This window comes from Callospermophilus lateralis, chromosome 9, assembly GCF_048772815.1.
Source record: "Callospermophilus lateralis isolate mCalLat2 chromosome 9, mCalLat2.hap1, whole genome shotgun sequence".
Lineage (NCBI taxonomy): Eukaryota > Metazoa > Chordata > Mammalia > Rodentia > Sciuridae > Callospermophilus > Callospermophilus lateralis.
The window spans coordinates 79483126-79495642 of NC_135313.1; the positions used below are offsets into that span (position 1 = coordinate 79483126).

The 12517-nt window shown below is 32.3% G+C and overlaps 1 protein-coding gene across 2 annotated transcripts in view; it reads right to left on the reverse strand.

Moving 5' to 3' along the window:
- Window positions 1-12517, reverse strand: part of Epc2 (enhancer of polycomb 2) — a 139962-nt gene that overhangs the window by 78657 nt on the left and 48788 nt on the right. For both annotated transcript variants that reach the window (XM_076865568.1, XM_076865567.1), the window contains exon 2: window positions 9606-9765. In XM_076865568.1, the coding sequence (XP_076721683.1) occupies window positions 9606-9765 (160 nt within the window). The remainder of the gene's footprint in view (window positions 1-9605; window positions 9766-12517) is intronic.

Genomic DNA, 12517 nt, shown 5'->3' on the forward strand with positions numbered 1-12517 from the left:
AATTTCTACTTTGTTGTTAGAATGATAAAAGCTAAACTAGTGTTAAAAAATTTTAACACTACAAAAGTGAAGCAATTTTTGAAATGTGCTAAACATGTTCATTCTCATTACTCGAACATAAATCCTTCCACTTTCTTTACCTCTAAAGAAAACAGTTAACAAAAACCAGCCATCTAGCTCTTGAAAAGATCAATATTACTGATAAAGCTCTAACCCAGCTAACCAAGAAAAGACATATTACTACTTCAAAAGTGAAAGAGTCATCACTTTTGGTTCTCTGAACATTAAAATGATAAAAGTATTATGATAATAATTCTATGTCCACAAATTAATAATTTACATGAAACGAACAAAACACAAACTACCAAAACTGATTGAAGAAAAAATAGAAAACCTTTATAAATTAATAACAAATAAAGAGATTAAAAGATTTAATCCCAGTGACTTGGGAAGCTGAAGCAGTAGCACAGTGAGTTCAAAGTCAGCCTCAGCAATTTAGCAAAGCCTTAAGCAACTCAGCAAGACCCTGTCTCTAATAAAACATAAAATAGTTTGGGAGATGTGGCTCGGTGGTTAAGTGCCCCTGAGTTCAATATCTGGTAAAGAAGAGAGGGGGTTTAAGGAAGAAGTTTTAAGAATGTCTCTAACTGCTCCCAGAAAGTAGAAGCAAAGAGAACAGTTCCTCACTCATTCCATGTGAACAGCATTACCCTAATACCAAAGCTACAGCAAGACTCTACAATAAAGGAAAACCACAGAATAATACCTCTTGTGAACATAGATGCAAAAATTCTCAATAAATTACTAGCAACTAAATTGTGTAACTAAGCCCAAATGATATTTATTCCAAGGATGCAAGGTGTGTTTAACATTTGAAAATCAATGTAATCCACTGCTGAGGCTCAATGAGAAAAATCATATGATCATATCAATCCTATAGCTAAGGTTGTAATTTTAAAAAACTAGATGTTTCCCCACTAAGATTGGGAACAAGGCAAAGTTCCCTCTCATTAACTTCTACTAAATCCTATCCTGTAAGTCCTAGCTACCAATGCAATAAGACAAGAAAAAGAAAAAATATACGGATTGGTAAAAAAGAAATGAAACTACTTTGTCCACAGATAACAGAACAATGTAAAAAATCCCAAAGAATTGACAAAAAAATTCTGGAATTTTTAAATTGATAAAAAAAAGATCTAAATACAGAGATATTTTACTCTCATGGATAGGAGACTTAATACCATTAAAATGTCAATTCTTTCCAAAATGATCTATAGATACAACAAAATACCAATAAAAAAATTCCAGCAAGTTTATTTTGTAGATATAAATGAATTGATTCTAAATTTTCTATGGAAAGAGATCCAGAAAAGACAACACAAGTGAAGAAGAACAAAGGCAAAAGATATATTATTTGACTTCAAGATTTACTGTGAATCTACAGTAATCAAGACAGCATGATTGATATTGATGAAAGAGACAGAAGATGAATGGGACAGAATAGAGAGCCCAGAAAGAGATCCAAATAAATATAGTTAACTGATTTTTTTGTGGGGTGGGGGGTGGTATTGAGGATTAAACTCAGGGCCTCATGCATACTAGGCAAATGCTTGACCACTGAGCTAGATCCCTAGTCCATCAATTGAACTTTTACAAAAGAACAAAGGGAATCCAATGAAACAAAAAATCTGCAATAATAAATTCTAGAATACTTGGACATTCATCTATATGAAAAAAAATGAAATCTATAGACCCAGATCTTTTACCGTCTACAGAATTTGACTTAAAATGGATTGTAGACATAAAAGTAAAATGCAATTTATAAAACTTAGAACACACAAGAAAATCTCAGTAATCTTGGGTCTGTGATGAGCTTTTAAAAACAATAACAAAAGCATAATTCATTTTAAAATATTGGAAAACTATACTTCATTAAAATTAAAAACTACTCTGTGTAAGACAGGAACTGAAAAGACAACCCTTGAAGAGGCAGAAAACATGCAAAACATAGATCTATAAAAAACTTATATCTAAAACAGAAAAAAATACAACTCAATAAGAAATGGACAAAAGAGTTAAATTGACACTTCACTAAAGAAGATAAAAGCTGATCATATGAAAAAGTGCTCAACATCCTAAGTCATTAGGGAATGGCAAATTAAAGTAATGAGATAACACTTCACATGTATTAGAACAGCCAAAACCAAAAAATTGAGATGCCAAGTCCTGGGGTAAGGATGCCGGCCAAAAGCATTTCTTTGGTCAGTGGGAATACAAAATAGTACAGTAGCTTTGGAACACAGTTGTCCTAGGTATATACCTAAATGAGTTGAATATTCATCATATAAAACCATACATAAATGTTTAGAACAGAACCAAGATATCATTCAATAGATGAAGGGATAAACAAGTTGTAGCACATCCATACAATGGAACATTATTCAATGATAAAAACAAACGAGCTATTAAACAATAAAAAAAATACAGAACCACCTCAGATGCACATTGATAAAAAGCCAATTGAAAAGGATATGCTTTATACTATTCCAACTATATAACATTCTGGAAAAGGAAAAATTAAAGAGAGCAAAAATATTAGTGGTTGTGAAGGATTCAAAAGGATAAATTGGTGAAATGCAAGACAAAATTTTTCATAATAGTAAAAACTATTATGTAAGATACTGTAATAGTGACTGGTCCATGATGTTATGAGCTTTTCAAAATCCATAAAACTGCATAACCAAAAGCACACTATAAACTATGGACTTCAGTTAATAATAAGGTATCAATATCATTAACTATTACAAATGTATCAACTAAATGCAAGACATTAATTAATAGTAGGCAAAATGTGTGTATATGTGTAGTGGATAGCATATGGAAACTACACTGCCTTTTTTCTTTGTAAATCTAAAATTATTGTAAAAAATAAAGCTTAAACCTCCTACCTTAGGTGTGTTACAAAGCTGTTCAAAAAGTAATTCAATAAGGCTTGTGAATGGAAATATGTAGTGCCCAAGTCAACATTTTGCTTTAAACAGTAATAAATGCAGATGAGTTTTAAAAAATAAATAAATAAACCTTCAGTACTGGCCTTTTTATAGATTCATGCCAAATAAAGAAGAACATGAAACTAATTTCTTGCAATATTTTATAGCTTTGAAAATTATTTAATTACCTAGAAAAAAATGCTTACTTTTCTTTACTATCAAAAAAGTCACAAGCACACACATACACTCTTAAACATACACACACACACAATGTAATATATATTTGTAAAGAAGGGGGAAAACACAACTTTTATCTGTGTTGGGCATCTTTGGGAGATGGGATTATTAGGGGTTTTTTCTATAATTAATAATTATTTTTCCTTATAATCAGAATAAAATCACTTTCTCAAAATACAAATAAACATACTTAGGCTTCAATGAGAGAAACAAAGAAGAAGCTTAAGTCAGTAATAAAAATCAACTCTTTTAGGCCTGGGAGAATGTAGCTCAGTCATGGAGTACTTGCTTATTAGCAGGTGCAAGGCTCGTGATTCAATCCCCAATAACCATCCCCTGCCCCGCAAAAACGAAGCCCAAAACTATTTGGGGGTGAGATCCCCTTTCTTACGGTTTTTCAACTCCATGGAAAGGGGACTGTATAACTTTATAACTTTGATTACTGACAAGAAGAATGTCAGTGAGAAAAGTTATTTTAATCACAAAAATATTGCCTTGAGTTTAAAAAGCAACATTATGGAAAGTTCCTTTTTAATCTCCCATCCTTTACATGACTCACTTCTGTTATCCATATTAGTCTGAAACCATGAGAGGTATAGTAAACAGCATTTTTTTTTCTTAAAGAGATGGATAAAAATTAAAGCCACCCAAACAAGGTCCTATGCAGTCCAATTCATTTAATTCAAAGTAAACCTTATCTTTTTTGCCAAGCATATAGCTTAAATGGAGATTTAGAAATCATCAATTGTCACACAGTTCTTTCCCAATTTCAGCCTCCTTCATTAGGGTTGTGAGATTTTCTTCAAAGACAGGTTAAACCTGACTCTATGTAATTTTAAGTTCAAAATGGGGATTAAAATATTAGTTGCCTCATAACATTCCTTTGAGGACTATCTGCCTAGTACATACAAAATTTATATAAAACACTGACAGGAACTGGACATGGAAGTTAAGTATATACCAGTTTCACTATTTTTTTTTTTTTTTACTCACAGCTATGGCAAAAAAAAAATTTGGTCTTAACTATTAACATTTTCAGGAAGCAAGCATATGAGAGAACATTTTTATAAGGTAGGCAACCCACAGAATTATATTACCAGGTAAGATGGGAAGACAAATATCATTTAGTTTTTTTATGGGAGACAGACAAAATGTTTAAAGGTGTTAATTCTCAGGCCAGTGTGGTGTCATCGGAGAATCTTCCATGAAGATGCTAGTTGCTAGGTGAATATGCCAAAGCCCCATTTCTAGGAACTTTTACTAGTACAGCCAGATGTGCTGAGTTATATCACAGTATTTTCTTTGGAAGTCGCAAGAGGAAGGTTTTGAGTGCTTCCTTCCATATCAAGAAACAGGCACCTTATTACCGATCCTACTTTCATGCTTTGTCTATTAATTCTACCATCTTTAAAATATACAGCCACTATGCAGCAAATTTACCTGTTTACTTTCTCCCAGATTTCTTTGACCATGGTCCTTAATCTATTATGCTGCATTTTACTCAAAGTCACTACAGATACCGTTTTTTAACTTTAGACACACAAAACTGCACACAGGTTGAAGGAGAACTCTGCTTGAACTCAGATTTTTTTTTTCCCCATCTCAGTCAGGCTACTAAATGATTATTTTACTTTCCCCCCAAGTGCTGGGCATCATTTTATTATGTAATATCTCTTGGGGCTGCAGGCCCCTTCTTCTTCCTAAATTATCAGCCACCCAGATCCTGCTTTACTACTTCAGTCTTAGCACCATACTGAGCTTTGTCTAAAGATAGTAAGTGGTAACAGTTTTAACCCCAGAGGTGAGGAAGATCCTTAGGGCCAGATGATCTGCAAGTGGATTGCCCTCACTGTCTGGCCTTGTTCACTGTACTACTAGTCAGTCCTCTAACCTCAACCTGCAATCCAGCTTCACCTGGAATGTGTTTTCCACAAATTGATACAATCTTATTCTGTATTCATAGCATCATTTTTTCTAGTATTGAATGTCTAAAATAATTTCATGAGATTTGTGCCCAAAATGATTTCTTACTATACATTCAGTGATATTTTTAAAACAGAATGATGTTCCCAGAATACATTCTTTTCACCAATAAGTTTTACTGTATAAACAAAACAATACTCATATTTTGTCTTTTGATCTCTTTTTAACCAAATATTTGGATCATTCCCCATTCTTTCTAATCAAACCATATTTGCCCATCCCTGGGCAAAGGATCTACGATGGGGGGGGGGGGGGACATAAAAGGAAATTCCAAGGATAGTGACATGAAAGTCAGCTGTGAAGGTGACATGTATTGCACTCTTGCTGAAAATAGTTGAATATACAGATTCACTACATTGAATTTTCCTCTTTTTCCATTGTAGACTTGATAATGATCAGCTTTATCTGACTGAAAAGGAGCCAACCTGAAGTATACTAGGTGTAAAGTAATGTTCCTTTCCTTCCTGATGGATAACAAGGAACGACCCAACCCACTCCTTCTCCTGAATTTTACTTTCTTTCAGTCCAGCAGGTGAGGCAATATACTCATTTGTATTTGTAGGTGGGATGCAATTAGAAGAGGAAATAAACCTTAACTTTAAAAAAAGAAACAAGAACACTACTACCAAAAACCATTTAATTATTTCCAAAGTTGGAAAAAATTTTGTAAACCAATATCTCAAGTTCCTTCATGTTCTAAAATTTTAATACTTAATGCCAACTTTAAGATACTGTAACATTTTTAAAGGGGGTTAATAGGAGGTTAAATAGTTTACTGAAAGTAAGTCATTTTCCTCAAGAAGAAAAAGTTGGATACTGAATTTAAAGTAATTACTAAACTCCAAAAGAAATAAAAGAATTGTAACATTTAGGTTGAGGTACAGTAGATGTGTTCAATGATATATAAAACACGTGGTGCACAACTGATGGGCATGTAGAATCAGCCTAAGTCTAGAAGAGTATGAGTATTTTGGGATATCAGAGACTATAAGCCTTCAAGATGCTTCCAACCTGATAAGAATAATCCAGTGTTCTGTGATTAAATAAATTCCCCCCAAATACCAGTATAGGGATTATGAGAACTGGTACTGAAAAGGAGATGAAAAAACAAAAATATTTATCTCATAACCATACCAGACTGAAATCATTTTGCTCCCAACTATTTGCTCTAAAATGAGTGATGAATAAGAGAATTCACCTCTCCTAACTTGGATGCAACACATTAGGTCCTTCAATTTTACTGTATGCACTAATAATAATTATTTTTGACAATATAATTTTAAGTGCTACAAGATTTATATCTAAAAAAATACCATGGTGTGTATGGTTTTACCTTTAATCAATTCATTAATTCATTTTATTTATCCAGTAAATAGTTAATTGGATATATAACCACATGTACTATACTAGGCAGTGAAATGAAAAGATTTTTTTTTTCCCCAAAAAAGTCCTAGCTCTTGGTGAGTTCTACTAGGGCTTTATAATGCAACAGAAGGCTATCACAACTGAAAATAGTCAGTGCCACAATGACAAGTGTAAATAACACAGAAGGCCTTGAGGCAAACAGTGCTAAGAATTCTGCTTAAAGGAGTCAAAACAAGGTTTCTAAAGATTATTCTGGAAGCAGGTTCCATTTAACCTGTGCAAAAGTAAGAAGTAAAGGGGTTGTGAAGAAATGAAAAACTAAGTGTAAGTTGAAGAGCTGCAAAAAGCTCATCATTGTTGTAGCTTAAAGCAGGAAGGGATAGAGAAATCGGGGGGGGGGGGGGGGGGAGTGTACTGAGAACAGTGTGAGACTGTATTGAGTAATAAAAATACTAAACTACATAAGAGCTCCTGCTCCTGAGAAGCTTAAAATCTAGAGAAGGAGAAAAAAAAAAAAAAAAAACCTGAAACTGTATATTTAAAGAATTGGCAATAATTTAGGTTAAAAAAATTTAAACTTTCATTTAAAAACCTCAATAAAAATGTGAGCTTAAAATTTAGTACACATAACCTTAAGTCTAATAATAGGCATATAAGAAGCAAACTGTGGATATGATGGAAGCATATACACACACGTAAAAACACATATAAAAACCTGAGAAACTTGAAAAACAAAATTGAAAAGGCAGAATTTAAAAACCATATATACAGTATATTGTGTATACAATGCTTAGTACATGATAACAAACTTTTAAAAATAAGATAATTTTCTATTATTTTTATTCCATTTTTTTTACAATAATAGAATAAAATGAAATGAAAAAAACCAACAAAATTATTGCTTATTGTATCCAACGGGCCCGAACCAGATGAGATACACCTAATTTTTGACTCTTGATTTCCTAGAATGGATTTTTATAAATGGTCCTGCTATCTAGCTTTATTACTAGTAAAATACAAAAGAACTAATACTTTGGCTTAAGATAATTTCTTAAAATTCCCATTATGAACAGCTGTCTCCTTCTTAACTGAGTCAAAGGTAAAGGCAATTCACTAAGACAAAGGAACACAAGTCAAAGAATACATAAGAAACAAATCACATAAATAAGTTTTGCATTTGTGTTTTTCTGAATCCTTAGAAGAAAAGTCTCTGAAAAATCTTTCTACAACCAAAAGGCTTTTTTTTAAAACAAATCAGTCATCAACAAACATACTATTTATTGAGCATCTATAAGCCAAGCACTTTACTCTAAAGAGAAAATAGTATATAATAATCCCTGCTTTCTTACAATCTAAAGGAAAGAAAGAATGGTTACAAATAATTTGTGTGATGAATTCTGTAACAGTGGTATGTATAAGATACAGTAATAAGCAATGACCAGTAGAATAAAAAAAAAAAAAAAGCTTCATAAGATAGTTGAATCTTAAATGAGTTATATGAAGGAAACGAAGACTTAAATAGCACATGCAAGAAAGTATGAAATGTGAAATAAAGCAAATGGGAGTAATTTTCAGTAACTCCCTATAGCACAGAGGAAAGAGAAAAGTAACCAAAGATAAAGAAGGAGGGAAACAAATCAAAAAGGACCTTATATTCATACTAAAGAATCTGACTACTAATGAATTCTATTAATCTAAACCGCCATCAATTACAAGAATGTATCATTTGTATGTACCATAAGGGCGGGGAGGGGGGGCTTTATGCTTGAATCTTAATATTAAGAAGCTTAATAGAATGGAATATTATTGCATGAAACTATGCCCTCTTTGTAAGATAAAGTAATAAACCAGCCATACAAAATGGGACAGTGAAGAACTTTTTATTTCCCAACTTGTCCTTAGGTGGAAGGAGAGAGAAATAAAATCTTGCCCTGAGAAATGAACTCCAAGCAGGTCTGTTGACTGAATTAAAGTCAACATTATAGTCCAAAAATAAATAAATGAATGAAACAAAGACTTTCAAATGGTCTTAGGTTGGTAATGTCCCTAAATTCCAAGCAGAAACAATGCAAGTTCTCTTCTGAAGAATAAGACCAATCCTGAACAACAGTAATTCAAGATGCAATCCCATTTTTCATCTTTAAAAAATAAAAAACATGCATCTTAGAAATAATGGAAAACAGTTAATCTTAAAAATCAGTCTTAAATCTGGTGGTATTTCAGAATTACCTGGAAACTTAAAAATACATATCACCAGTCTGCATAACCAGGGATTTTCAAAGAGCTAAGTACTTTAGGTAGGCAAGTAGGACCCTGCAATCTCTATTTTAACTGGCTACTCAATAATTAAAAAAAAAAAAAAAAAAAAAATCTGACAAGATATCAAGACACCAGCATCTGTATGCACAATCAGCTGAACACTCCTACTACTGACAATGAAGAACAGTAGGATTTTAATCAAGAGCATAATTTGCTCAGACTGACAATTTAGGAAGACCACCCTGGCACAGGCAGACTTTGTGAAGAGAATAAAGAAGGGAAAAAAAGAATAGTAAATCTTATAGTTAGGAGGTTGCTGAAATGGCTTTAAAGCTAGAGATAGTGATCATTTTAGGAAAACGGAATATTTAGTAGGCAGAATTAGATAGAATTTTATAAAAACTAGATGAAGGTACATATAGAATGTAATACTGAAAATTTTCAGAAAATTCAGCTCTAACCCTTGTGAATTATGGCCAAGGGGACTTTAAAAATAAATCTCATTTGGGTATGGTAACCCACCACCTTTCAACTGTAAGTGTCAGTTCAATATAGAACCCTATATTGCATAAACATCAAATGTTCCAAATACTACTAAAACTCACAATGATCTCCAAGTTCAAATGTAAGTAGAAGGACTTTAATGTCTAATGCTTAACATTTCTATGAATAAGTGTTTATAACCAGAAAAATTAAAATCTCTGGGCAAAAGACTTTAACTAATTGTTAAATTTAAATTACAAATAAAAAACAATAAATTAACAAACTTACGCTGAATATGGATGAACTGTTTGGGCTGTTTAAACTCTCCTTTGTACAAGCGATTGTAATAGTTGACGTTGCTTTCTGCCTCAGGAACGGGAATGACCATGCTCTCTTTTTTTTCTCTAAACACTTGCTGTGCTGAAATAGCTCGCTGTAAATGATGTTCCTGGAAAATGTAAAGTAGGCAATGTAAGTTGCTTTGATAATATTAATTCAAATTTCAAAACTTCTATTTAAAAGTTGTTTAATAACTGCAAGCATCAATTATAAATATTTCTTACATTCAATTATAAATAGTTTCTTTACTGCAGACCTATAGAAAACACTGCCATCACTTCCCCTTAATAACTGTGGCTTATACTGGTACCACAAACCTTAGACTATTACAATTTTAAAAAGAATTTTTCAAAATTTAAATACATGCATACTTACAAATGGGAGTTTAAATTTTCAGTTATCAGAAGATAGATACTTGTTTGCTAAATTAATTAAGGTGCATGTCACTACTGACAGAATAAGGAAAAATATGTGAGTCACACTAAATGATTCTATTACAGATTCTAAGTATCTTCCACACTACTAGTACTGTAGTAGCACAAAATTTGTAATAATTCAAAGAAAGATAAAGTTTTGCATGTTCAATAAATAGTATTGCCATCGTAAAGCAGAAAATATTTTTTAACTAAAAGTTCCTATAAAATACATCTAGGTTCTAATCGCTTTTCATCACTTGCACAACTTACTACAGTAGTCTCCTAAATGCTTTCACTACTTCCTCCCTTGCCCCAATGGCTTATTCCCCATAAAGCAGTTTTACCTTTTAAAAGGTAAATCAGGTCATGTCACTCCCCAAGAAGCCCCACCATATTAGGTGTAAAGGTGAAAAGCTACTCAATGACCTATAAGAATCTCTCTATCTGGCATTTCCTCCCTCTTCTCCATCCTTTTAATCTAGCCATACTGCTTCTCCTTGCAAATATCCAAATATCCAAATAGGTAACTTTGGAAATTCCTTAAAGTCTCATCTATCAGAGATGTCATGTCTTTCAGGACTTCCTTATCCAGCACTCCTTCCTGCTTTATTTTTTTCCATGCCAATTTAGCTATATCTGACATGCTCAAGATCTCATTTATTGTCCAGTCCCTCCTCCCAAATATAAAGTAATTTCCAAGAAGTCCATGATTTTTGCTTATTTTGTTTACTTTCATATGACAGTTACAACACATAGAACCTGCTCAATACATATTAAATGAACAAATAAATAAAATGAAATCTTTACTGGATTCCTACTATGTATCAGTCTATGCAAAGCACTTTAAAACATAAACTAAGGAATAAAGATGTTTAGTAATTTGTTCAAGGTAACATAACCCTACGTGACAAAACATTGATATAAATCCAGGTGATCCATATGCAAAGTAAAATTATTGATTCTATCCTATTGTATTGATAAAAATTTTGAAGTTCTGTGGAGTCTAAGGAAATTAAGAAAACTTCATTTAAGACTTTTGGCTATGTAAAAAGTTATTATTCAAAAAGCATCAGTGCAATGATCCAAAAAGTTTTCAAGTAGCAAGATATAAATAAAATTATACAGAATGGCCATTATATGCAAAAAGCTTCACACAGATTAGATTAAAAGAAGTACATTAAAAGGAAGGTAGGATGATGGTATGAAGGTAGGAAGATAGGTATCAATAATAATGACATAAAAATTATGTTAATTTCATAATCTTCTGACATTTGTCATTAATAAAGTGAGCAAGAAACAAAGGATACAAAAACAAAAGAGAAAGAACAGGAATGAGTAAATGAGGAAACAAACTTATGGTATAAACAAGTAAACAGTAAGCTAGGACAGCTACCAAGTTTCTTACAAGCAGTTAAGTTTCATCAGATCTGGTCAAGTCATATCGGCTTACCCCAAATAATCACCTATACTATATTATAATCAACATCTCTTTGGCATTTTGTCAGACTAATTTAAATCTAGAAAAACATGCACATTCAAGAAGAGTATTGTGAAATTTAAACTGAAAAACATAAGTCCTGGAATAGCTAAGTCAACTTTTAAAGGGAAACATAAAATGTGCAAGAGTTGGAGGACTGTCCTCTCATAAATTATAAAATATACATAAAGGCATAGTAATAAAAAAAAGTATACCAAAAGAATAAATAGCTTACATTTATATATACAATGTATATATGTAGCAATAAAATGTATCAAAAAGTTTAATAGACGTATTTAACTACATAACAATTACTGCTGTCTAATAGGCACTTTAAAAATCTTTACTTAATTCCACTTTGGGGAATAGGTAGCATTATTTCTATTATATAGAACAGGAAATGAGGTACAGAGTGGTTAGGAGACTTGCCCAAGATCACTGGGTTAATAAGTAGCAAAGTCAGAGTTGATGTTCTTAATAACCACTAATTATGCAGCCTCTCATATAAATCAATGTAATAAGAAAGCTCCAAGACAGATCAGACTCATGTATAAAGAGAAGGTTGGGATAAAACCACACCACATAACTAAAGGGCAACAGCCAAACTGCTTAAGATACAAAGAAATACCAAAGGAAATACCTACACAAACTATGTATCTAAGTGTGTAAGGTAAAATCAGGAACCTAACAAAAAAGGAAAATTTGTTACTGCTACAGAAGCAGAAAAGAAATTCTTTGAGTTTCATAAGCAAAACAATAGGGCAACAAATCTCATGAAATGTATTACATCAAAATTTAAAATTTCTATTAAGCAAAGGACACAATGGATGTAGTTCATAAACTTCTGACAAAATGACAGAAGTTATTTTCAATGTCTAAAACCTGTAAGTAGTTAATAACTAGATTTTGGGGCTGGGGTTGTAGCTCAGTGTTCCCTGGCACATGGGAGGCATTGGGTTCGAACCTCA